The sequence below is a fragment of the Notamacropus eugenii genome, chromosome 5, assembly GCF_028372415.1.
Source record: "Notamacropus eugenii isolate mMacEug1 chromosome 5, mMacEug1.pri_v2, whole genome shotgun sequence".
NCBI lineage: Eukaryota > Metazoa > Chordata > Mammalia > Diprotodontia > Macropodidae > Notamacropus > Notamacropus eugenii.
In genome coordinates this window covers 164,958,335-164,986,038 of record NC_092876.1, presented here as the reverse complement: position 1 = coordinate 164,986,038, position 27,704 = coordinate 164,958,335, and the positions used below count along the sequence as shown (strand labels likewise).

At 36.7% G+C, this 27,704-nt stretch overlaps 1 protein-coding gene across 1 annotated transcript in view; it reads left to right on the top strand.

The window, feature by feature from the left end:
- CEP295 (centrosomal protein 295) overlaps positions 1-18,209 on the top strand; it is an 85,026-nt gene extending 66,817 nt beyond the window's left edge. Inside the window, 3 exon segments of the mRNA XM_072611342.1 lie at positions 940-1,039; positions 3,466-3,565; positions 17,979-18,209. Of these exon segments, the coding sequence (XP_072467443.1) occupies positions 940-1,039; positions 3,466-3,565; positions 17,979-18,017 (239 nt within the window). The 3' untranslated portion in view covers positions 18,018-18,209.
- The last annotated feature ends 9,495 nt before the right edge of the window (positions 18,210-27,704 follow it).

Below are 27,704 nucleotides of genomic sequence, written 5' to 3'. Positions count from 1 at the left end.
GTTAAAAGTAACTCCTCTATAGGAGGAGTAGGAAGAGATACATTTGGAAATGTAGATACTGTAAAAACAAAAGATATTGATTAAAATGGTTTATTCATTAAAAAATAAATAAAATGAAGTAACTGCCCAGCCTGAAGATAGATGTTGGTGGCTGAATAGCTTTAGTAACGTTTTCATTTTAAGTAAACAGAATCTATTCAGCTGAAATCAGTCTCTCTGAGACCTGTGTGCATAGTTTCTAATTTTTCCCTCTGGGGCCAATCAGAACAATATAATCCCCTTTCTAAATGATAACCTGTCGATAACTATGACCTAATTCTGTGCAATAATTCTTGCCCCCTTCCTTCCCTACCGCCCAATCCCCAAGCCCAAAACCTTCTCTTCTCCATGCTAAGTATTTCTAGTTTCTTCAACCAGTCTAAAAGCAGTATGGTCCCTAGTCCTCTCATTGATCTGGTTGCCTTCCCCTGACTGTACTCCTTCCAAAAATGTGACACCCACACACAACTCAATATAAACTCCAAATGCATTCCAATCAGAGTAGAATCCAACAGGACTAGCATATCTTTAGTATTGGACATTGTACTTCTAATGCTTTGTAAGATTACATTAGCTCTTTTATCTGCTATATCATACCATTAGCTCATGAGATTTTGATACATTTAAGGCCCCCAGGAGTTTTTTAAATGAAATGTTCTTTAACCAAACCTCCCCCATCCTACATTTGTGCAGTTGAGCCCCAAGTATGACATTTTATATAAAATATATTCCTAATAAATTTCATTTGCACTGGATTCAGTTCATCAGTCTAACCTATGCTTCTTTTGGGATCCTGACTGTTAACCAATACAATAACTGTTATTCTCAGTCTTCTATTATCTGCCTCTCTTTTTGTAAGTTTTTCTTACCTAAAGATTTTTATTGTCTTTTTCCCCATAGAGCCAACAACAAATCAGTTGAAGAAAGTGAATGAAGTTAAAGTGTGTTTCCCTGAAGATAGGAAGACTGTGAAAGCACTTCAGCATCAGCGGGCTTTAAGGTATCCTTTGTACTATAGAGGAAAAGAATAAAATGTAGCCTAATTCCTAAAATTTATTCCATGATAATGAGCTGGAATTTCTTTTGTTTTATTTACTTTGTTTGAAGTTTTATTCTATTTCAGGTTTAGCTAAATTAAGTGGGAAGTCTTTGTCAAATTAAACTTAGCCAATGAATTCTAAAAAATCTCTTCCTATTTTAAAAAAAAACTATATCAAAGCACAATCTTATGTTTTAGTCAAAAACTAAAGCAAAAACATAGGTCTTCCTACCAAAGGAAGTGACATAGTTATCCATAGAAGGGCTTATTCAACAAGAATGAATATTTCTAAATTGTATGTGTGTAACTAGTAACTTACTGTGGATACATGAAATCCCTTAATAAGCTGTCCCTTAATAGGTGTGAATTGACATTTGTGAATGGTGTTCATCTTTATATCTTAAAAGATTTCTTACACATATCATTAAATGCCCTGATTGAGATGCTCTGTGGCCTAGGGGATAAATATGTGGCCTTTGATTCTGGAAGACCTGTACTTTGCTCTGACACATACTGACTTTAACTGAGTAACTCTGACAAATGTCTAAGATTCTAAGTTGTAGAGAAGGTGCCAATCTAAACTAGTATGCTAGTTAGACTCACTGGGAGGCCCTACAACTATAAAATCTCAAATTCTGTCCAAAATAATCCATTATTACTGGATGTAGGGATTCTGAATTGATATTTAAGTCATTTGGATCAACACTGAAATATGGCCCTGCACCATATTACTTAGTTTTACTGAGATAATTTCTTTTGGCTACATAGATGACAGAGTCAGATAAATGTCCCTCCAAAGACAGGGATTATCACATGTTAAGTCACATTTGCTGCTAGTTAGAATATATAGTACAAGCCCCAGAGACATATAAATTGGGCATATCTGTGTAGTTTAAAATTATGTTTTTCAAAGCACTGTGATTGGGATAGAATGTAGTTAAGGGTGGGATACATAGAAGACACTCCTCCTTTACCATTATTTCATTTTCAGCTGAATAGAAGTAAAGCTCTATTCTTGCCTGGAATGAGGCAGCAAAACCCATATCCAACTAACCTGGGGCTAGAATCACCCTCAAAAACAGTAGCTCTAGTGTGCTCCCACCTCCTTCGGCAAGACTTTCCAGCTGCTCCTTTTCTGTTTTCAAAAGATTGAATTCTAATTCAGTGGTTACCAATCTCATTAGGTAAGAATGGCTTTCCAGTGCTTCCTGCCAGTATCATCTTGAAGTGGCTTTTTAATTTAAAATCTTTTGCAGAACTCCCTGCTCTGGAAATTGGTCATTGATGCCCATTACTTGACGGTTTCTCTCTGATAGAGTTGTATTTGGCCAACACTTGTGTTTATAACAGTAAATTAGAGTGTGTTATGGTTTTTAGGATGTCTTCGCATGCATATTCTCTTACTAGATCCTAGAATAAACTGTAGGAGGGATAGACATTGAATTGCTTAGAATCACATACCTAACTGTTTTGATGGGAGCTCTGCAGCTTGAACCTAATGGGCTCTTGTGTAGAGTTAAAGTATTCATTCACCACTAAAATGGGTTCTTGTATCAGCAGACATATACCTTGAACATCCTCTCATCATACAAACACAGAAATGTTACAGTGCCATTTGAAGATATTAAAGAGAACCAGTAGCTCTGTTATGGTACCTACTGCTCTCATAAGGAGGCTGACCTCTTCCTTCACTTTCTGCACCCTTCATGTTCTAATTCACAGCCCACAGCACTGTGGGAAAAAGGCAGTTTATGTGATCCTTGCAAAGAGAATCTTAGTTTGATCACTACTGTTGTTTTCTGATGTAACCTCATTCTCTAGTCTTCTGTTTGTCCAGATAAAAAATAATGTAAAAACTGAAGGGATGCTTCTTCCGCTGTTGAATTTGTTGTGATTACTTAACAATAAAACAGATTTTCCTAATATTTATTGTGTAGAGGAAATGTATCCCCTTTCCACTGTTAGGCCACATCTTCAGGTAATGTGGGGCAAACTAAGATGATCCCTGAACACCCTTGTTTTAATTGGGAGACTGAAAGCAGGTCATATCTAGTAGTTCACATAAATAGCATTGATATCAAAATTGATGCTAAAATCTTCTAAAGATCCTGAGTAGCATATGGATAGATTTTTTAAAATATATTGGTAAGGTACAGGTATCTTACAGGTCTTAGATAAGATTTTATATCAGCTGTGATATATTGTGTTCAGTCTTTTGGATATAATCAGGAATTATCAGTTATACAACTTCAAATAAGAATATAGGGGCACCTCTGGTCAAATTTCTTTTGAGTTTATATTAGCTACCTTTGCTGATCTTAAAGTAACTGACTATTGTATTTGCATATGATGATAAGATACTATGTAAATCTTATCTTTTTTTCCAGGTCATGTAATCAGTTAACTGAAGTGAGACAACAAAAGGAAGAAGAATCAAGAGAAGAAGCCTATGCCAGAACTAGAGAAAAGGCAAAAGAGTTTCACAGAGTATGTTCTTGAAAATTTCTCCTTCAGTCCTATTCTACAATCAGAATATCTCAGTAATAATACTCTGGTAAAAATCCTTTTGCATAGCATTCTTTATGGCAGAGCTAATTCTTCTCATTCTTTTAACATCCAATTAAAACAAATTAATTTTTCTACTTTATGTCCTGACACCTTAAAATAAGTTTACTAAGGAAAATTTATCTGATGATATATGTGGTTCTTCTAATTTGCAAAGTATAAGAAACAGGAAGAAAAAGAACCATAGCTCTTCCTAGTGTCTTCTTCTTAAATATAGGTAAATCAGAATATCAATTCTTTGTGAGTTCTTCTCTAATGTAAATTTTAGAGTCTTGAGGTTGGAAAGTACCTCAGAGGTCATCTAAACCAATCCTTACCTGAAGCATGATGAATTGCCTTGCCAGTATCCCTAATAAATTGTCATCTAGCCTCTGCCTGCATACCTAGTGAGAAGAAATTGTTAAGATAGACCATTCCTCCTTTGAGAATTTGATCATTAAAAAACTAAGTTGAAACATCTTCCATTTTAGTTTCCATTCATAGATACGGGCAGCTAGGTGGTACAGTGGATAGAGCACCAGTGCAGGAGTCAGGAGGACCTAAGTTCAAATCTCACCTCAGACACTTAACACTCACTAGCTGTGTGACTTTGGGCAAGTCACTTAACCCCAATTACCTCATCCTGGGTCATCTCCAGTTGTCCTGATGGAGACGTCACTGGATTCAGATGGCTCTGGAGAAGTGAGACTGGTGACCTGCACAGCCCTCCCTCACTCAAAACAAAGTCAAGTGCAAGTCATGTCATTATTTCTCTGATGGCATGGCCTTCTTGGGCAACGAAGGACGAACACACACCATTCATAGATAATTTTCTATCTAGAACAATCAAATCAAGTTCAAATCCTCTTCCAAATAGCACTCCTTCCAAAATTTGATTAACAGATATTACGTCTGAATGTGTCCCATCACTCCTTGGACCTTCTCCCAGTTTAACATCCCCAGATCATATACTTAACTTCTTTAGAGTGTAGCATCTTACTCTCTTAATAACCCTCCTCTGGATATGCACCAATTTGTCAGACTCCTTACAGAATGCTCTACGTGGTCTGATCAGAACCACGTACTGTAACATTATCTCTTCCTATGTTCTGAATGCTACATAAACCTTTAATAGTATAGCCCAAATTCACGAAGTCTGTCCAGTTATAGCTCATCCTCAAGAGGTAACTAAAGCTATTTGATGTGTCCTTGTGTTCATGACTTCGTAATGATTACAGAAATAGTTGATTGATATTAACAAATAAGCAGTGGGTTTTGTATAAAAGGTTAGGAAGCATGAGTAGGTATAGCATTCATTTGATTACTTAGCATTGCATGTGATTTTGCTGTATTTATGCAATAACACTTAGAAGGGAAATGTAAGACTCTTCCCAAAGAGTAAGAAACTGTATCTTCTAAGTAAGCAGTAGTTGTTTATCCTTCAAGGATTAGTCAGGCACTGGGTCAAGTGCAAGGAGTACAAAAAGAGCCAAAAGACAGTCACTGTCCTCAAGAAGGCCAGTTAGGTAGTGCTGGACCTGGAATCAGGAACCCTCATTTTCCTGAGTTCAAATCTGACCTCAGACACGTAGTAGGTATGGAACACTGGGCAAGTCAATTAACCCTGTTTGTCTTATTTGGCAGCTAGGTGGCACAGTGAATAGAATGCTGGGCCTAAGTCAGGAAGATGTGAATTTCAAATCTGGTCTCAGACACTTACTAGCTGTGTGACTCTGGGCAAGTCAGTTAACCCTGTTTGCCTCAGTTTCTTCATCTGTAAAATAAGCTTGAGAAGGAAATAGCAAGACTTCTCCAGTATCTTTGCCAAGAAGACCCCAAAAAGGGGTCACAGAGTCAGATACAACTGAACGAAAAAAGACTTATGTCCTCAAGAAGCTCACAGTCTAATGAGAGGAAACAGATGTATATAAACAAGTTATATACAGGGTAAGTAGGGAATAATTAAGAGAAAGAGGGAAGGCATTAGAATTAAGAGACTTGGAAAAGGCTTCTAGTGAAACTGGAATTTTAGTTGGGACTTAAAGCGAGTAAGTAGAGATGGAAAAAGAAAGCGTTCAGGCCTATGGGACAGTCACAGCTGAGAAATGGAGTATCTTGTTCATCATCTAGAGGATAGTAAGGAGTCAAGGATGACACCTAGATTATGAGCCTGAGGGCTAGAGGATGGTGTTGCCCTAAACAGTAACAGGGAAGTTGGTGGGAAGAGTAGTTTAGGGGAAAAAGATGAGTTTGGTTTTGGTCATTTTGAGTTTAAGATGCTTACTGGACATGGATGAAACCTATGACTTGAATGATACAGCTTATTCAAAAGGAGCAAAATAGTGAAAAGTAGAATGGATCAAGGCAGGAAAATTTAAGGACCAGAATGGGGAAGGTACCTGAATGAAGATCAGTGGAGACAAAAAGAGTTATATTGTCATAGGAGGATATTAGGTCCCAATTTGGACAGAAAGAAAATAGTTGCATCTAAGAAACATTAAGGGCCTGACATAAAGGCATAATGTTATAGAGGTAAGAGATTTCAATTATTATGGCACTTAACCAGAAATAATAAGACAAAAAAACAGCATAACTTCCTGGCTTGTTTTCATCATCATTTCATCTCCCAAAAAGTGGAGCAAGCAATGTTGGAAATATCTACTCTGGATCTGATTGTGACCAACAAGGAAGAATGTTGCTGGAATGGAATGATACATTGCAGGGAAATGACCGTTTCATCTTAGAATCAGTGGTAGTTATGAATACAAAATGTAGTCATATACTAACACAGACCCTAGATTTGGGGAAAGTGAATTTCATAGTGTTCAGAGGATAGATAGAAACCTATCAGCTGAAATTCTCTAGGGCAAGCCAATCTGGGATGTGTGGAAAGATCTCAAGAATGACATTCTGAAAGCTGCAGATACTTAAATCTGTGATCTCACTGATGTGGATGCTCCTTCCAGTGATACAGATTGCAGTTGTCACGTGCCTTCACATCCTCTGAGATGATTGTCCATATCCTCCCATAGTTTGACTAGTAGACACTTTCTTATGACATCACGAGATGAAATGGACTGCACAGGCTGTTCATCAGTCATTCCTTGTTTTCACCTCAGGATCAGCTTTTCTGATTCATTGTATTTTTCTTTGATTGCATACAACTCTGGTTGTTCTTAGTTTCTTGTTTATAATGTATTGCAGCCTACTTAATGCTTACACTTCTCCTTGACTTTTCTGGGGCATTGTTGTAAGAAGCTAATATGGACACAAAGGAGACGTAAGCTTAGATTTTTAAAAAACATGTAAGAACCCAATTCTTGGGAGAAAATCATTCCTTACCTTAAAGGAGAAAGAAATTTCTCCTCTCATTGCATTGGTTCATGTCTCACAGTAGAGCTACTTGCCACATGTAGCAAGGACAAGAGCAGGACAAGTGAGAGTTGAGACAAGAAGCTGCTTTGATATCCTTTGGAAGCAGAGAAGAGAACAAACTGTGGATTAAGAGAGAATTAACCCTAGCAGTTGGAAGGTGGGCCGTGAAGAGAGGAGCAAACTCAGGAATTCCAGCTAAACAACTTGCCCAGCAGAAGGAGGAGCACAGTGATGAAGGAAAGAATCGTTTATTAAGTGCTTACTGTAAGAAAGACTATCCCTGCTCTCAAGGATCTTATATTCTAATGGTACTTATGTTCTGTTGCAAACAACACACAAAGTAGGGTAAAGAGAATAAAATACCTGTTGTAAAGTAATAATAATCTTAAGGAAGTCAGATGTTAGGAACAGAATGAAGGCAGGCCCTTCACCAAATGAAGACTGCAAGAGGAATTCATCAATAGTTGAAGGAAGGTGGGCCTTGCATTGAAGCCATGGTAGGCTATTCCAGGGAGAGAAATCCCTAAGGTATAAGGGAAGACAAGAGATGAACAAGCAGCAGAGGGGATGTGGTTTTGAAGTCTGAAGTCAAAGTTAAGGGCAGTGCTGGGAAAAAAAGACTATGCAGATCCACACAATAAGAAATATCTAACTTATGTCCAGATCAGTGAAGAAACATTAGAAATATTCTCATTAAAAGTAGATCACACACAAAAAAAGGATGTTCACTTCTATTTGACAGTATTAAAAATGCTAGCAAGTGCCTTTTGTTTTCCTCTTTTGGATCCTGATCTCTGATTTCATCAGCTTCAGGAAAGAAATTTTCACTAATAGCCCATATTGACCACTATTCTACAACTTAAAAGTTTTAAAATTGCCTTTTATCTCTGAGAGGATAAGCTGCTTACCCAAGCCAGTATACAAGGACAGGAGGAGTCGAGGTGGGACTTGAACCCAAATTAATCATATCTCTAAGGCTACCTCTCTAACAATTAATAAAAAGATAAACAAAAAAGTGAAGAGTTAATGTTGAAAATGAACAAGTCAAAATTATTAGGTCCAGAGGATATGATTGTACATGTGAAAAATCTAGAAAGTACTAAAAACGTTGATAATCAGTGAATTTGTCCTGATCTCATAAGGATACAAAATTAATACCAACATAATTTCCATTCTTTAGCCAATTAAAAAGATCAAGAAAACAGTAGGAGCTCTTCTCTGTGTGGTGTCAGTTAAGACCTTCAGAAACCTACTTAGCAGTAACTAGGACCAGTAAGCAATAAGGACAGTTAAAAACAATATTCATGGAGGAGTTGGATTGATATGGAATAAGTGACAATGTTTCCCTAAATTAACTTAGACATTTCTTTTAAGACTAGCCAAAATATCAGGGTTTTTGTCAAACTTCATCAAGCTATCAGTAAGTGATTATTAACTACCTGCTGTGTGCCAGGAATTGTGCTAGGTGATTATTACAAATAAAAAGAATCAAACAGCCCTTATTTTCAAGGAGCTTACATTCTGATGGGAAAGATAAGAAAGTTCATGTATGTATATGCAAAATACAAGGTATTTTGAAAGGGAGAGCATTAGCAATTGGGAGAATAAGGGAACTCTTCATGTAGAAGTTAACATTTTAGCTGTGTCTTGAAGGAAGAGAGAAAAACTCTTTTTAAAAGGTAGAAATCATAAAGGAATGCATTCCAGGAATGGGACTCGCTAATGCTGAACTATAGAGACAGAGATAGAGTATCATATGTATGGATCAGAGAGAAGGCTGGTGATGTTGGATCCCAGAATTCAGCAGGAAGAAAGGAACCAAACTTTTATTGGAAACCTATTATATGTCATTTGATGCTCACAACAATCCTGGGATATAGGTGCCATTATTCCCATTTTACAGTTGAGGAAACTGAGGCAAACAGGTTAAGTGTCTTGTCCAGGGTCATATAGCTAGTAAGTTCCTGAGACCAGATTTAAGCTCAGAAAATTCTTTTTCACTGTAGGTCCAGTGCTACATCCATTGTGCCACCTAGCCACCTGGGAAGCAGGGGAAATAATTTCCAGTGAGGCTAGAAAAAATATGTTGGGGCTAGCTTGTGAAAGATATTAAAAGCTAAACAAGTTTATATATGACTCCAGAAGCAATAGGAACTATTGAAATTTATGGAATAAGAATGGATGATAAGGTTTTTGCTTAAGAAAAATTACTTTGGCAGCAGTTAGAGGATGGCCTGGAATGGGGAAAGTATTTAGGGCCTGAACTACAGTTGTAACTCTATGAAGCAAGAAGGGATCTGATGGAAAAGATGTTTTGGATATAGAAAGGGCAAGATTGGGCAAGTAGTGGAATGATGTGGGATTAGGGACAGTGAATTGAGGAAAATACCAAAGTTACTAATTAACCCGGGATTTTGGAAAAGTGGTTCTGCCTTGGACAGAAGTCAGCAAGTTTTGGAGAGGGATGGATTTAGAGGGAAGAAGATACAATGAGATCTCTCTTGTACAAGTTGAATCCAAGATGTCTCTGGATCATCCAGTTTGATATATCCAATAGGTGATTGGTGATGCAGGATTAAAAGTCAAGGGTGATGCTGGAACTAAATATATATATATACCTGTGAATCATCTACATAGGGATGATAAATCCTTGGGAACTGATGAATTCAACAAGAGATTTTATAGAAGAAGAAAAGGTCTAGGACTGAGGCTTGGGGAGCACCCCAGTTAGGAAGCTTGATATGGATGACTGAGAAGTAGTGTTCAGACAAACAGTAGGAGAACTGGGAAGAGAAATGTGACATGAAAACTCAGAAACAAGAATATCTAGAGGAAAGGGTGAGCAACAGTGTCAACTGCCATAGATCAGTCAAAAAGAACGTGCACTGAGAAAAAAATCATCTAATTTGGCAATTAAAAAATGGTTGAGTAATGAGGTCAGAAGACACAATAAAAATAAAGTTGAGGAGTAAAGCAAAAGGTACATCCCTCAGCTGAGAGAGAGGAGATGGTTAAAACAGAATGGGAGTTTTGAGAGATGGTTTGGAATAGAGGAATGGGAGATAAAATAGGGAATCACTTAATTATCTTGCTGCTTGTGTATGTGACATGAATTTATAATCTACTCAGCATGGTTGTGTGACTTCCTCTAGCTCCATTCAACAGCCAGGGAATAGGATTGGAAGAGGCATGTAGTGGTATTTATCCAGGGCTGACTTTTGGCAAGAGATGAGCAGGAGAAGGGGGCACAGAGAGCAGCGGATAGTGTGAATTTGAAATAGCTAAATATAAGGCTGAGACTGAAAGGAAAGAAAAGTAAATTCAGATCCAGATTAATGACCTGAAAAAGTAATGAAGGTTATAGCAGTTTAAAGTCTTAGTGAGTAAAAGGAATAGTTTATTCCATAGAGAAAGATGGAAGGTTATAAAATTGTGGTTATTTAGAGGAATATCAGATTCTTTGTCTAATGAATAGATGGAGAATTTAGGATGCGAATCATCCCTGTGGGACTTTGATGGAGTGAGGGAAGTAGATCATCAAATTTAAAGAAATTGAAAAATAGGGAGGGTAAGAGTTTGAGGGAATCATCATTGTGGGTGTTGAAATCATTCTTAATATGAAAGCAAAAGTTGTAGGGGAAAGGAAAACAGTGAGTCAAGGAATAATAGAAGGGTTGCCTTACTTCAGACAGAACTCAGTTAAATTGGGTAGTGTGAATTAATAATGTACCTAATAAACTCAATTATATGACTTACTTATCTTGGTTCATCAACACATCAGTAGAATCAGAAGCAAATTATGGAAGCAGTCTGGCAGATGACGTTTTGACAAGAGATGAGAGGTGAAAAAAGTAAAAATCTTAATGAAATTTATATGGAAAAATCTGAAAAAATAAAACATACTGAAAAAAACTGATAAAGATACTCTAAACCCTATTACAGAATGATTGTCATCAAAACTATTGGATACTAGGCAAAAAAGAGAATAGATTAAGGGAAGAGAATATATACCCAAGATAACAAGTGAAATAAAGAAAAAAACTTATTTCTTGATATACCTGTGGACAATAAAAACTGGCAAATGAATATATTATTTAAGAAATGTACTTAGGATAATGGTTTGGCAAATTCCAGTTGAATAATAAATTTAAATGTAAAAATTATGAACTATCTAAAATATGGAAGAAAATGGAATAATATATTTATCTCACTTGTGTCAAAGAGAAATTTTTGTTCTAGTTAACAAATGGAAGGATCTATTCGGAAAAGACATTAAAATAAAATTTTTCTACAATAGAAACAAAAGAAAAGGAGTAAGAGATTGGGAAAAGTATGTGGCAGTTATGACAGATAAAAACTAGACATTTAAAATACATAAGAAATTGTTAGCTTCTAAAGGTCAGTATGGAGAAATGTTAAAAAAAAATTTAACAGTTTTCAAAAGGACATCTTTAATGACAACTCAAGATGGCCAGTTTTACAAATAATCAAGGAAATACACATGAAAACAATTGTCAGTGCCACTTCACACTCATTAAATGGGCAAAAATCATTAAAAACAATGAAGCTTAGTAGCAAAGTTAAAGAAACAGGTACATATCCATTCCATCTTGCATTAGGTTACAAGAAGAGTCATCTGACAAATGAAGACCTTGAGGAGGCTTTTTCCTACTACCACTTTTATAGATGTTACAATACTTTGAGCTCCATAGAGATATGACACTGGAGCAAGTAAGAGTTTGATGGTCTCTGGGCATTTCTGTCATGCTGAGAGAAAGTAATCAGAAATGGACAAATGTAATCCTAAGAAACCAAGAGATAAACTATCTTATCAATAGAAACCTGAGAGAAGCACAAGAAAAAAATACCGTTTTACTGAATTTGGAATTTTTTCCCAGATGCTCAAAAAAGTGAAATATTGTGTCAATTCAAGAAAAATAAATTACAAAACCTGACCTGGCAATATGATAGAGATTCCTTAGGAAAGAAAAATACCAACCTTCATTATGCCTGAAAGGAGGAAAAGTACAAGGATTTCAGTAGACCAGAGAGACCTCCATTACAGCAGCATTTTTCCAATTCTGTGTAAAAAATTTTCCAGTTCCAGTGTGTAAGAAAAAAAAAATTGGAGGAAAGCATCCCAGCATTAGCATTGGAGATACAGAATGCCTTAAGATTACTTAGTATTCCTTAAGGTGGCAGGCATTCTTATGGGGAAAAAAAGGTAGCTAAACTGAACAAAAAACAGGAAGAACATATGAACGTATGTTACATATTGGGCTAAAGATAAATCTGAAAAAGGGAAAGATCTCATGTACAAAAATATTTATGGTAGTACTTCCATCAGTTGAGGAATGGCATAACATTTTATTACTCTGTATAAACATACTGGAACTTTATTATATCATGAGATACCACCAACATGAAGAATTCAGAGAAACTTCAGAAAATTTGTGTCAGCTGAGCCAAGAGTACAATTTACATCAGGACCCCAGTAACATAAAGGGGAATAGCAATGAGAGACTTCTCAGACTTTGTAAAGGCAGAGACTTTTACAAAACTTGATGCTGAAGCCTGCTTCCCATCTCTCACCGCTCAATAACTGACATAAAAAAGGAAAAGTCCTTGAATAAAGAATACATTTTAAAAGAAACATGAAGTCAAGGGGAAGGGAATTTCCAAAGCTGAGAAGTGCAAGATGTAGAATGATAAAGATACAGAACATTATGAATAATGGTGTGGGACAGGGAAGACCTGGGTTCAAATTCCATCATTGACACTTGCTAGCTTTGTGATCAATTTAGAAATCATTTCTCTGAGTTTCACTCACTTTATCTACAAAATAGGGATTAAAAAGACCTGTAAGATCTTTACAGGGCTTGTTTATGAGACCCGGAATGAGGACATGCATATACAGTGCTTTGCAGACATTAAAGCATAATAGGATTGTTAGTGATGATGACAATTTAAAAAAAGAGGTATTTTTTTTTTATCTATCTCTATAAAGCCCTTAACATTTAGGACACAGCTCATTCCTTTTTTAAAAAAATCTAAATATAACTGTAAGATTTATTTTTAAACCACATAATGTCTTTGTGCATAGTTAGCACCTTACTCATTATTCTTTAGTGATATCCTTTAGTAGTAGTATTTTCAACTTATATTGACTGCTATTATATTGTATTGCTGGGGGGAGGAGGTGTGTGTAAATTAAAATGAAAACTGAAAATCCAATTATTATTACTAGTGCATAGCATATGTTATCTCTACCATAACATACAAAGTAATTTCTTTTCTGTAAGCCAGATACTACTCTGATTACCCCCCCCCCCAAAAAAAGTTATAGCTGTTTTGTTGACTGACATTCTAAATGTAGTGTCTAAGTGCGGTGTTTAAAATTGGAAATAATAATCATATATGCCTGGACCCTAGGAGTCCAATTGTTGAGAATATAATCTCAGAATGTTATCTAAAAAAATATCTAAAAGGCTATTCAGGGATTTTCATAGCAGCAACATTTATACGTAAGAAACTTGAAGCAACCTAAGTGTCCAGTAAGAGGGCTGATGGTATGTTAACTATAAAATTATTAAGACAGACAATTTGGGGGTTATAAAGTAATCTGAGAAGACTGAAAAAGACAGTCAAAAAAAAGGAGACAGAACTAGAAGAGTAGAGCCCATAGATATAAAAGGTACAAACTCAACAAGAATACAAGACAAAATCTTGATGGATACTTGAAGTGATCAAAGAAGTATAATACTTTTGTGTATTGATTTTAATTTTAATAATTACTTACAGTTCAAGTTACATTCTATTCATGTTCAATAATAAGTTTATGATAAATCTTAAAAAGATAGAGAACTGGGGAAGCACTGCAGAATTGAAAACAGACAGATATATTCCTAAATTTCAGAAAAAGGAAGAGGTGTGCATTTGGGAACTATAGGACAGTAAGCTTGATTTTGATTATAGGCACAATTCTAGAACATAATAAAAGGAAAGGAAAGTTCTCAGACACGCAAGAAAATCATGCAGAATGACTTGAATTTTTTTTCTTTTAACAATTGCAAAATTAACGTCAGGGGAATGGCATACATACAGTTGAGCTAGATTTTAGCCAAGTATAAGAGCATTTGACAAAAAGTCTCACTACAATTATTTTTGAAAACTTTTTTTGGTGTTTTTTCAAATTTTACATTGTTTTGCTTTCTAATCATCAATAACAGTAGAACCCCCTAAAGTAATGACTAAGTACAATTAACCAAGAAGCATTTATCAAAGCACCTCCTCCATCTGCCAGACACTGTACTAGATTCTAGTAATACAAAGAATAAAGCAATTCCTGCTCTTCAAGAAGCTTACGTTCTAACTAGACAAGTGTGTGTGTTCATCCTTTTTTGCTGAAAAAGACCATGCCATCAGAGAAATAATGACATGACTTGCATTTGACTTTGTTTTGAGTGAGGGAGGGCTATGCAGGTCACCAGTCTCACTTCTCCAGAGCCATCTGAATCCAGTGACATCTCCATCAGGACAACTGGAGATGACCCAGGATAAGGCAATTGGGGTTAAGTGACTTGCCTAAGGTCACACAGCTAGTGAGTGTCAAGTGTCAGGTCCTCCTGACTCCTGCACTGATGCTCTATCCACTGCACCACCTGGCTGCCCCTATGGATATGTAGATATTAAAATAAATTAACACATTTCCATGTCTAGTAGTGTTTATCTCATTTCACACATTCTACCTCTTAGCCAGGGGCAGGAAGCATCACATACTGTATTTGTTGAAAGGATGGAGCTATTGTAGGATTGATAGTAATACAAGTAGGTAAATTCATAACTGGATGAATGGCTTTACTCAAAAAGTAGTCATTAATGAGTCAATGTCAACGGAAGATGGCCTCTACCAGAATGCCACAAGGATCTGGCTTAGCCCATCATTGACTTGGATGAAGGCGAAAGTGTTTATCAAATATGCATATGATACTAAACTGGTAGGATTGATGTCTACCAGATTGCATGACAAAATCAGGATCTAAAGTCATCTGGACAGCCTAGAATATTGGAACAAATTTAATGAAGCAAAATTGCTAGGGAAAAATGTAGTCTTATACTCAGATTTAAAAATCAACCTAATGATTGCAAGATGGAGAGTCATCAAATGGCAGTTCATCTAAAAAACAGCAGGAGTTTTGGTGTATTGCAAGTTGAATATGTATCACAGTATGATAAAATGGTCAAAAATTCTAATGAAATCTTAGATGGTTTTGAAGCATCATGTTCAAGACTAGAGAAGTGATAGTGCTGTTCTGCTTTACCCTGTTCAGAACTCATTTGAAGTATTGTTTTCAGTTTTGTTTTTTCTCTCTGTTTTGGGAATGATATAGATAAGCTGATGGGCATACAGAGGACAACTGTGATATTAAGGTCTTGATATTACTGGGAATGTTTTGTCTGGAAAAGAAGACTTATGGTGAATATAACTACCTTATCAAATGGAAGAGGGTTAGATTTATTCTGCTTGGTTAATAAGACCAGGACTAGGAGACGTAGTAGAAATTGTAAAGAGCCAAATAGAGCTCTTCAGAAGAAAAATGATAGTTAAGTTCCTTCTCACTGGAGTTCTTCATACAAAGCATAGAAGGTATTCATGTTCATGTATAGATTGGATTAGATTGCCTGTGAGGTAACTTAAAGCTCTGAAATTCTATAGGGAGCAAATGGAATTAATTTGTTGGTTCATATATATGCTGTACTCCCTCCTGTTCTCTTCCCCACCTCCAATTTGGCTTGCGTAAAGTTTGAATACTCCATAATTAGTATGATAGGTCCATCTTAAAAACCTTACTGTCTGTCACAGCAGCATTAGCAATAAGAATTTCTCCACTGGCCCACACATATTTGGAGGAGCATTTTCTGGTTCTCCCTGCTTCTAGGTGCTACAAGATAAAGAATATCCCTTCCACTTGCATACTGTAGATGACTATCCTTCCTAGGACATCCTAAATACAAGGATGCCATAGCAAAAGGGATGAATTTGAACACTGAGTTTGAATCCCAGCTCTGACATTTCCTACTTGTGTCATATTGGGCAAATCATTTAACATCTCTAGACTTTAGTTTCCGCAGATGTAAAATGAGAGAGTTGGAATAGATGATTCTTAAGGCCCCTTCCAGCACTATAGGTCTATGTTCCTATGAATTCTTCCTTTTCTCCCCTTCTCCATGGTGGGCTCAAACTAGAATATAGGTAATGGGTGGGTCTCCCTGGTAGAAGAAGGATCCACAGACCTTAATGTAGAGTAGAAAAGTTAAAAGAAAATTAGAAAAAAGTAGATAAGTTAGGGTGGATAATTCCCATTCTGAGCTTTGCAACTGAGCAAATAGCTACCCTAGGAACAGAGGGAGAGAAGGTAAGTAGCAGGGATCATGACAGTTGTCTTATAGGATTATCAGTTTAGGGGTAGAAGGAAGTAGAAAAGGCTATGGAGCTCAGATCTCTCATTTTATAGATGAGGAAACTGAAGCAGGTAGCAAATGATACACTCAGGTTTACTTGGCTAATAAATGTCTGAGGGTGAGATTTGAACCAGATATTCTTGACTTCAAACTTAGCTGTTCTATCCACAATGCCACGATAACTCTTCTAGCAATGTTAGCCTCTTTAGCTGATAAAGTTTAATTCAACTCTACTCAGCAATGCATTAAACCACCCACTATGTGCCATGCATTGCATGGGGCTATAAAAGACAAAAATGAAACTGTTCTTGCCCTTGAAGAGATTATATTCTACTAGGGGAGAACAAGTACATAATATGCTTATTTTAATATGTATTAAATATAATAATATATATTATAATTTGAAAATACAAATTTTATTCAAAATTAAATGCAAAGTAATTTGGGGGGCCCTAGATTACTTACTGGTGGGAATTGGGGCCTGAACATTATCACACACTGGGAATCTTAAATATTTTGGGTGCAGGAAAAAACAACTCTAGTGTACATAGCCAGACAATTTGTAACTCAGCCCAAATGGTACAGAAGGGAGATAGGGGTCAGTTATGGGATGAGAATGATTTGAGGGAGAAGGGAGAAATTTGTGCTTATTTTCAGCCCTGACGTGGCTGCTTGACTTGTGTTGCAGAGAATGGGGTCAATAAAAAATGGGGAAGTACCCAGCTTCTTAGCAGTATTGTGGGGGAATATTGAAAGGACAGCTAGCAAGACATTGCCTTTTCAAATTTATGTCTCTAAGCACCCCATGGGGTTTGGGGTTTAGTTTTTCTTTTTTGCTTAAATTGATTGGGCGTGTTTTTATGTGGAAATAAGGTTTATTTAACCTGAAGGATATGATTTGCAGAGTAATGACTAACAAAGTACAAGTGTGACCTGTGTGTGTGTGTGTGTGTGTGTGTGTGTGTGTGTGTGTTATATAAACACACATATAGTAATTGCTTTTAGGGGAAAAAGGGTTTTCTTAAACAGTTTTGCAAGTACAGTATAGTGGTTTTGAGTGGTTACTTTTCTGGTGTGTCATTTTTTTTCTTTCAGTGAGATCTCATTTTAAGAATGCTGCCTTTTGTTTAAAGGAAGACAGCAGTAGAGGTCAAGTGTGTTGACACTTAATCAACTTGCCTTTTGTGGTACTGCTACCTTGTGATTACAGGTTATTTAGAGAAATAATATGACATAAAGGAAAAAGCACTAGACTGATTCAGGAGGTGAGGGGTTTTGTCTTAGCTTGCTGTTAACTAGCTATGTGACCTAGGGTAAGTAACCTTACATTTCTGGGTCTGTTTTCCCTTTGTCGTCATATGAACATTAGATAAATTCTGCAAGCACAACAGATTTAGATATCTGGGGTGAGTGTAAAAAGAAGTTAAAGTTGCTATGGAATTGCTAGATCGAACTGAGATGTGATTATTTGCATAGAGGTAAATAAATTTGTTTTTGACCAGTTTTGTTTTACCTGCAGAAAACACTGGAGAAATTACGAGCAAAAACCTTCCACTAGGACAAAAGAACTTTGGATGTTTTTCAGGATTTTATCCTGTGCTACAGAATGCATAGTTGATTTCTTTTCATTGACTCATGACATACCTCAAATTAACCTGACTTGTAAATATTCCTTAAAAATAAAAATAAAAAACCTGACTTGTAAAAATTCCTTTAAAAATATAAAATAAAATAATTTATCATAAGTTCATTTTTTTGTAATGTTTTCATTCAGTCTTGGAACAGGATTTAAAGATTTTTTTACACTAAGTCCTATCTTCTTATATCTATGCTAATATATTATGTAACATGTAATATATATAATAAATATATTCCTCTGGTAATTTTAGATTCTGTTGTTGGGCACACTTATTAAATCCTGTTAAATTCATTCAACTGTCATTAAATCTTCTATTTGCAAAGAACTGTGCTAGGTGAAGGCAAAAGTGCAAAGATAAATAAAACATATTTCCTATCAGAGCTTCCAGTTTAGCAGGGACCACGTACGCAGATGCCCAGAACCATGTATTATGCAATAACTAAACTATACAGCAGTAGTAGAGAGTGTAACACCAAACACCACAACACGTCTGAGGACTGCTGCTGTGAATAATTTCAAGGGTCTAATCACACAGTATAGTGAACTCTATTCAGCGGTAAACTAAACATTGTTCAATAAAGTGAAGTGTAACATTCATAGCAACATCCTTAATCAGTACCAATTGTCCAAGTAAAGTCCTCTTTCATCCTAACTTGAGGTTGACTTCCAAGTCTCATGAGTCTTTCTCTGAGGGCTGACCACTCCTGACTTGCCTGGATTTACACATAGATGGCTCTCAGCTCTTGCTTCATGTTTCAGCTCAGGGGGATTGCTCCACTTCACAGCTTTTGCCTCTGGGAAAACAAAGCTCAACAGGGCAACAATAATACTAACACACACTACCAGCACTGTCATCTCAGTTCACCTCCAGAGTCCAGAGACTCTATGATAACTGCTCAGTTCACTTTAACAGCTCTGAAAAGGGGCTATGTCTCCATCTCAATGGGCATGTTTCTGCCCTACAGCTGTACTCACTTTCCAAGGAGGCTCCTTCAGCAAGTCTCTGCCATCAGAGGTCTTCTCCCAGCTCACTTAAATGCTGGCTCACCCCTTCAATGCTGGCTCTCTTCATGTCTCTTTTCTCAACACTGGCTCTCTCTTTATATATACAGTTCTCCTCAGCATCTGATTGGCTAGGGTCCACATGCACTTATCTAACTGGCTAGAACTCAATTCAGAAAAACAGCAAAAAGTTCTACTTCGCTTGTTACAGAGAAGGGCCAGAGAGAAAGAATTGAAGAAATAGAGGAAGGTTCTTGAAGGTATTTGATTAATCCAATTTAAACAATAAGTGCCTACTGAGTATAAAGCACTGGGAAAGATAAAGTATAATTTCTAGACCTTTCCCTCAAGAAACTTAATAGAATGTGAAGGGAGAATAATGGTGAGATATGTCATGCCCTGACTACCACAAAATAGCTGTGCAACTTTGGGCAAGTTACTCAACATCTCTAGATCTCAGTTTATTTATAAAATGAGTTTGGATTGAATGATTTCTGAGGATCTCCTATGATTCTGTGATCATGTAGACAAAACTAAGATAGGGTGAGAGTGGGATGAGAAGGGACATACACAAACAACAGTGATACAAGGTGTAATTAATACAGAAAGAGATATAGCTAAAAAATTGTTAAAATGTGATGGAATACTATTGTGCTATAAGAAATGATGAATAGGAAGACTTCATAGAGGCCTGGCAAGACTTGTTATGACCTGATGCTGAGCAACAGGAGAAGAACCAGGAGAACTTTGTGCACAGCACTGACCACAGTGTGCGAGAGTTTTTTCTGGTAGACTTGGAACTTCATTGCAATGCAAGGACTTAAAAAAAATTTCCAATGGTCTTCTAAGGCAAAATGCCTTCCACATCTAGAGAAAGAACTATGGAATTCAGTCGCAGAATGTAGCAGATCGTGTGTGTGTATTGCATTTTGGTTTGTCAGATGATTTCTCCCACTCATTTTAATTCTTCAACACAGCATGACTATAAGTGAAAATGTATTTAATAGGAATGTACAAGTAGAACCTATACAAAATTGTATGCTGTCTCAGGAAGGGAGGGGAAAATAATGTTATATGGTAGTTATTGTAGAACACTGAAAATAAAATTTTTAAAAAATTGTCTTTACATGTAATTGAGGGAAAATAAAATATTTTTAAAAAATTTTAATCGTTAAGAAATTTTGGGGAGAATCTTTTTCAAGTTGGAAGAGGAAAGAAGAGGGAATAGGTCTGGTTAGGTGGCACCAGAACTGAACATTGATGAACAGTAAGTAAGGACTTCAAAAGGTAGATCATGGGCAAGAATGTAGGAAGGAGCCATGCATAGGATAGCAAAGGAATAGACTGGAGAGGGCAAGATGAGAATGAGGGATAGAGTGGTACTTGGGCTTGAATGTACTCTGCAAAAAAAAAAAAAAAAGATAAGGTTAGAAAGGTATATTAAAGCTTTGACTGACAAGATGAATTTATGTTTAGTAAGCAATAGGGGAACCACCATTGGATTTTGAGCTGAAGAATGATATGACTGGAACAGTGCAGTAGAAGAATACCCTTGGAGATTGGAGGCATAAGAGGTTAAAATAGGAAGATGAGTGTGTCATTTGTGCAAGAAGAGATGAACGCATAAACCATCATCCTTATTGAGAGCGAAAAAGGGAGAATACATGGGAGATATTTTGGAAATCAAATAGACAGGACTTAACAGATTAGATGTAATATTTAGCAGAAAAGGAACATTCAAAGATGACTCTAAGGTTAAATTCTTGGGTGACTAGGAAGGTGTTAGTGCCGTCAACAGAAAATAGAGAGCTTGGGAAGGGACATCTTTGGGGGATAAGACAATGTTTGATTTGTTATATGTGTTGAGTTTGAGGAAATGGAACATAAAGGATTGTAGTTCAGTTTATTGGGATTTAATGAAACTAAACGTTGAGGAATCATCTGTGTAGAAGTGGTGATTAACATTGAGTAGATGATATCTCCACAAAGCATTGAAGGTGAAAAATATAACATTAGGGGATATTTACTTTTTTAAGCACAGGATACGGAGAGGCAGCAAAGGAAACAAAACTGGAAAACCATTAAGGTATAATGGAATGGAACCTAAGAATAAAGGATGGGTACCAAAGAGGACATAGTCCAATTCAAGGGCTGTCCTTTAAGTTGACCTATGTTTTAGGTAGAATTCTCAATTTGAAGTGAAGAGGATGTTTCCAAAAGATTGGCTGACCTAGGTGAATTTGAAGGTGAAGGTGAAGAAGAATTTGGAGGGCTTTGGTAACTCATGAAGACCAGCTCTTAAGACATAAATGATTATAAACTTCATTTTCATGAGAGTATCCTCACTGATAAGATAGTGAATAGGTACTGAAGTCTTTTAGATACCTGAAGAATCTGGCCTACATGATCTAACATTTGGTGATACACTTCTGTCACTGGCCTTCAGTAGGAGATGGAGATTATGTGCTCTCGCTCTCCCAGGCGTCTTCTGACTCTTTTATTGATATTAGCCCATCTTAACTTCCATGTTCTACTGTATTTTGAAATTTTCCCCCCGCCATTAATACCCTTGTCACTCTATTCTTTTTCCTTCATTATTCTTTCCTTCTTTTCCTCAACCATTTATTTAACAGCTACTATAGCATACACCCTGATATGATCATGTGGACCCCTAACAATGGTAGGACCATTGGCAACTGCCCTTTTTCCTTGGTTAATAAAGAATTCCTGTCTAGAAGATGCGCCAAACCAAGATAAACTTTATAGCTCCTTTGAGAGATTTAATCATCAGAGGTAAAATTAGTGGAAGAGTTTTGCTTCTGAATCTGTACCCTTTTTAATGTTAATAGAATTTGGAGGCAGGAAGGGTCAATAAGGTGATGAGGTTCTTTTTCCTTTAAAAGAATTTCAACATCTATTCCTTGGCAGTGTCCTTGTTTATTTTTTCTTGGGATATAAATAGGTAAGTAAAATCATTTTGTTTTTAGAAAGTGAATTTTAAAAGCTATTTTCTTGCCTTGTTGGTTCCTTGTTTAATTTGCTGTTCAGGAGACAGAGTCTGAACATAGTACCACAGAAGAGGCTGAGCTTACTTCAAACAGCTCTGATGACATCTATATTACAGATGATGAAGGTTTCAAAAACTGATTCCAAGAGGAAAGCAAAAGGGGTGAATTGGAAAGTCATTTTCGGGTAAGGATAAAAAGCTTGTAGATCCAATAACACCCCACCTGTTTGGCCTTCTAAAACAGAACTGAGAATCAGGAAATAAGTACAAATGATAAATGAATACATAACACAAAGACCAATATCGACACAATGAACATTTTAGTGAGGGAGTTGGACTACTTATCTCTGAAGTCTCTTAGAATATGTAATCTATGCATTTTACTAATTTGAAAGGCCCTAAGCCTAGTCAGAATTGATTCACTCTTATTTTACACATTTCTAACAAGAATATATGTGCCCTTAATCAATTGGAAACAATAAATTTAATGAGATAGGGGGACGCATGGTAGGGATGTTTGGAAAGGCAAGAGTCCTTCCCCCATTATCCTTTCATAGAACTTGCCTGCCAAGCCTAAACCTTGGATCACTCCCATTATTCACTACCTTTGCTCTTATACTAAATGTGCTACTGAATGAAGGCAGAGAATATTACAAAACCATGTTGACTCAATCTACTACAAATTTATGTTACATAATTTCAACTGGGTCTTCATTGCTGCAAGACAATCCTTTTACCTCCCTAATTAACACACCATCCCACTCTTCACTGCAGTTCTTCCAAACTTTTTCAGCCCTCCTCAAATCTCCCACAGCTTCCTTTCCTCCAGCCCTCTTCAGCTGAAAACCATGTTTTACAGTACAGAAAAAATTGAGGTCCTTCATCCAAAGCTCCCTCCACTTCCCTCCTCATCTTACGTCATCACTCAGAAGCCTTCCGCCAGTCTGTTCCTTTACTCCTGTCTGATACAAATTACGGCCCCTCTCCTTGCCAAGGCAGACCTGTCTACATGAACAACTGTTACGAAGCTCAAATGTGATAATGCATGTAATTTTTTATTTTAAAAGCCCTACATATGTGTCAATTATTAAATGCCTACCGTATTTCAGCAATCCACTTTTTTGTTAGAATCAGGTCCTCATTAGCAATTTCTCTCATCATTTTCTCCACATTTTAAATAAGTCAATTTGTAAAGCAAACAAGAAGTTGGAATTTAGTATATCAAAAAATTAGAAATGCCATGAACGGATCAGAGGTTTGTACACAACATTTGTCAATCAAATCAAGGCCTTTGATACTGGCAGTCATGAGGGCTTGTGGAAAATTATGGCAAAATTTGGTTGCTGGAGAAGTTCATCAGTATTGTACATGACAGCCTTCTTGCCTGGGTTCTGGAAAATGGACAATGCTCTCACATTTTCCCAGTCACCAGTGGAGTAAGGCAGGGTTGTGTGCTTGCCCATGCATTTTAGCATGATGTTGTCAGCAGGATTAAACAGCATCAAGGTCAGCTACTAAACTGACAGTAAATTATTTAACTTGAAATGGTTACAAGTCAAAACTAAAGCTGGAGGGAGAGCTGATGAGTTGACTTTTTGTTTGCTGATGATTATACATTTAGTGCAGCCACTGAGGCCAAGATACAACAAAGTATGAAACAGTTCTCTGCTAGTTGTGCTAATTTTGGCCTAACAATTAACACCAAGAAAACAGGGGCTCTTCACCATCCATACGTGGAACTGTCAGTTACAGAAAATGGAGAAATTTTGAATGCTGTGGATAAGTTCACTTTCCTCGGCAGTATACTTTCCAGGGATGTATGCAGAGATGATATTGACGTCAAGGCTAGCTCAGCGTTTGGGAGGCTCCAAAACAATGTATGGGAGAGAAGAGGTCTACAAAACTGCCTTACCAAACTGAAGGTCTACAGAGCCATTGTATGCCTATGAAACCTGGACAGTCTACCAGCACCATACCAGGAAAAGGATTTGCTTCCATTTGAATGTCTTGGAAAGATTATGAAGATAAGGTACCAGACACTAAGACTGAACTGCCAAGTATTCAAACTCTGCTGCAGAAAGCACAACTCTGAAGGACCGGTCATGTTGTCCAAATGTCAAAAGTATGTTTGCCTAAAAGACTATTTTATGGAGAACTTACACAGACAAGCATTCATATAGTCAGAAGCAATGCAAGAACATTCTTAAGGTCTCTCTGAAGAACTTTGGAATTAATTGTGAGACAGCAGAGATATTGGCACAGGGTTGCCCAGCACTGGCACGCACTATATGAGAAAAGCAGAATTACAATAGCTTGAAGGAAATGTGACATTTGCGAATTTAGAGCCATCTCCACTAAAAATGTTCATATGGACTATTTGTGCCTGATCTGTGGTAGGGCCATCTGAGCTCTGATGGTCTGATCAGCCACAGTTGGACACATTATCCCTTGACTCCAGCATAGTGATGCCATTTTGGTCTTCAAGAACAAAGGACAACAACCAATCAATCTGAAAATTACTATGGTTTAATTACATTGAAAAACAAAAGGCATCAACTTCTTTTTAAAAAATAATTTGTCTTTGTAAAAATAAAAGAATCCTCATGACCAGGTAGGATTTATAACTGAATTGCAAGTATGCTTTAATACCAGGGAAAAGCCAGTATTAATTAAGTCAGACAGATACAAATAGACTGTGATTGTGCCATTTGCTCATACAAAAAATTCTTTGATAAAGTACAGTACTGATATATGTTAAAACATCACATAGGAACAGAAGAATCCTTAATGTAATAAATATACTCAAAATCATGAGCAATACACTCAGACACATCACTATAAAGGAAGCATATTGTCTTCTGCTATTAAGACTTCATTTTAGAAATCTTAGCATTAACAAAAAAAGTATGAAAAAAATTAATGTAAGAACATTGTTCAATTGTTTTTCAGGGATGTACAACTCTTAACGACCCCATTTGGGGTTTTCTTTGGCAAAGATCCTGGAGGGGTTTGTCATTTCCTTCTAGAGGACAGATAAGAAACTGAAGCAAGCAGGCTTAAGTGATTTGCCCAGGGTCACACAGCTAGTAAATGTCTAAACTCAGGAAGATGAGCCTTCCTAATTCCAAACCCAGTACTCCACCCACTATGCCACTTAGCTGCCCTAGGAAATTATGACAGTAAAAATTGTAACAACATGCTACAAACCCAGGACAAAGTGAAAGGACAGGCTAGAGGGAATACAGTAGAACCTCATTTTATGAGTAACCTGGTTTACGTATACTTCACTGGATGAGGAAAACATTTCGCAAAATTTGTCTTCCAGGACAAACAAAAATTTGCAGTATGAACATATTTGGACTTAAATGGCTTGGGAAGGGATTGCATGCTGTCTTGGGGAGGGAAGGGGAAAAAATTTAAGACTTATGGAAGCAATTGTTGAAAACAAATTCATTTAAAAAAACATCAAGTGTCGTTAGATTTCTAGTCAGAAGTGAACATGAAAAAAATCAGTGAGTCAGAACATGAAAGTGATTCAAAAAATAAGTGAAGGTAGTAGTGTTCTTACTTTTAGTAAAAGTAGCATTGAGAGACTGCCTTCATTGAAATGCACGATGTTCTCATAGGAAAGTCTCCTGAGCAATAACCCTTCCTCTTCCTCCTCCCTTTCATCTCCCTCACTCCAGCCATGACTCTTCTCAAAGTTAAAGTGCAGGTTAATTTATTTTATTTTCGATTTATGTTGTGCACTAATCATTGCTATTGTATTTCAAGCGCATTAAGGACAAAAACTTAAAATTATAAATTATTTTTATATGAATATTTTTAGGTAACTGCCCTCCTTAGCAGGAAGGGGGAGATGTTAAATAGACTTCTTTATGGTTTTACTCACTATCCTTATGACTTCCCAAACCAAAGTATTCCCTTCTTGGCCAATCCCCTCCTTGCACTCCCACAATATATGGATTATCTCCCGTTAGCCTGTAAACTTGAGGGCAGGGATTATCTTCTGGATTTGTGTCTCCATCATTTAGCATGGTGTTTGCAACATAAGAACTCAAAAAGCAAGGGATAGCAATTATGACTTCAGAGAAGGAAATGGTAAAAATAGACTTGGCTAAAATAAACAGGGAAATTACATTATGCTTTAAGACACCATAGCTTACGAGCCAGTATCAATATTTAGTAATATATGCACTGAATGGCATAGCATCAAAGTACTTTATAGGTGTGCTTTATGCCTACGCTGATTTAGGAATATGAATCTTATTCTCAGGTACCATCTTTCTATCTTCCCACATCAGCTATTAACTAAAAGTGATGAAAATACTGTTTTTGCCCTTGTGGTCTTTAGTTTCTTAATTAGGACTTCATATTCCCTAGCAATATAATCTCACATGAATCAACAAAAATTATAATACTGGATGTCATGTTTAACCAGCCTTATGAGGGTCTCTATCATATACTAAGTACCCATTCTCAACAAGACAACACCTTTCCCCTCAGTGATGTCAGGTCAACACAAGCCACCTTGATAGTTATAAATGGTTTCCAACCACCACCATTCCACTTTTCTTTTCTGACCAGTTCTGGAAGAGTTTTCCTTTGATGGCACCTGTAGATACTCTTCACTTCATGTAGCACAAACACTTGTTTTCTTTGCGGAGGTAGGGGGAAGAGTCTCAAACCAGTTATGTAGCTCCAAAGGTTTAATGGTCCTTCACTTCCATGTTCTTGCATTTTGGATAGCCTCAATTTTCTTTTTTCAATGACTTGTTCAAGCCCACACAGCTAGTAAATGTCAAGTGTCTGAAGCTTTAGTTGAACTCAGGTCCTTCTGATTCCAGAACCAGTGCTCTACCCACTGTACCACCTAACTGCCCCTAATTTTACCTCTTTCTCATTTTTTCTCCTAGGTTTTCACTAATTGAGGTGTCTGCTCTGAGAAGTCAGTAGTCTGACTATACAGAAAGGTGATTCAAAGATACTATACTGGTACATCAATGATAAGCCTTTTTCCTGTTGAAATGCTTCATTTTTCTTTTGGACATTACTTGATACTTGTTGGCACTAGTCATGTCAACACCTACCAAGTTTTTCTTTAAGTATTTTATGCTGAGGCTTTTTGGTAGTGTTTTAGCTTCTCTGTTGGTCTTGAGCCAAGTTACTTTTCTGATTGTGATCCACACCTATTCCATCATTACACTGAAATCACCAAATAACTGGTTTCAAGGTTCTTTATCGCATTCTACATTCTCTTAAATATTGGTACGGTGTCTTTGAAAATACTTTTGATTACTGTAGTAAGAGATAACCACATATTCTATGAAATAATATTTAACAAAATCTTTCAGCTCCTTTCCTTGGCCTCTAAGGATCACCTGAGAGCTCTTTCCATTAACTGGTTTCTGGATAAGAATCTCACATTTGCTGTGCTAGGTTACTTTTTAGAAGGCTTAAAAAACCATCTCTTTTCCCTTCCTTTTCTTCATCATCCCTTGTCCTCTTTTCTACCATCATCACTACAGAAGCAGAAGAGGGAGGGATGCATGGGACTGGGGCTGTTTTATGTATTTTTTTTCCATAGGTGGTGGGTC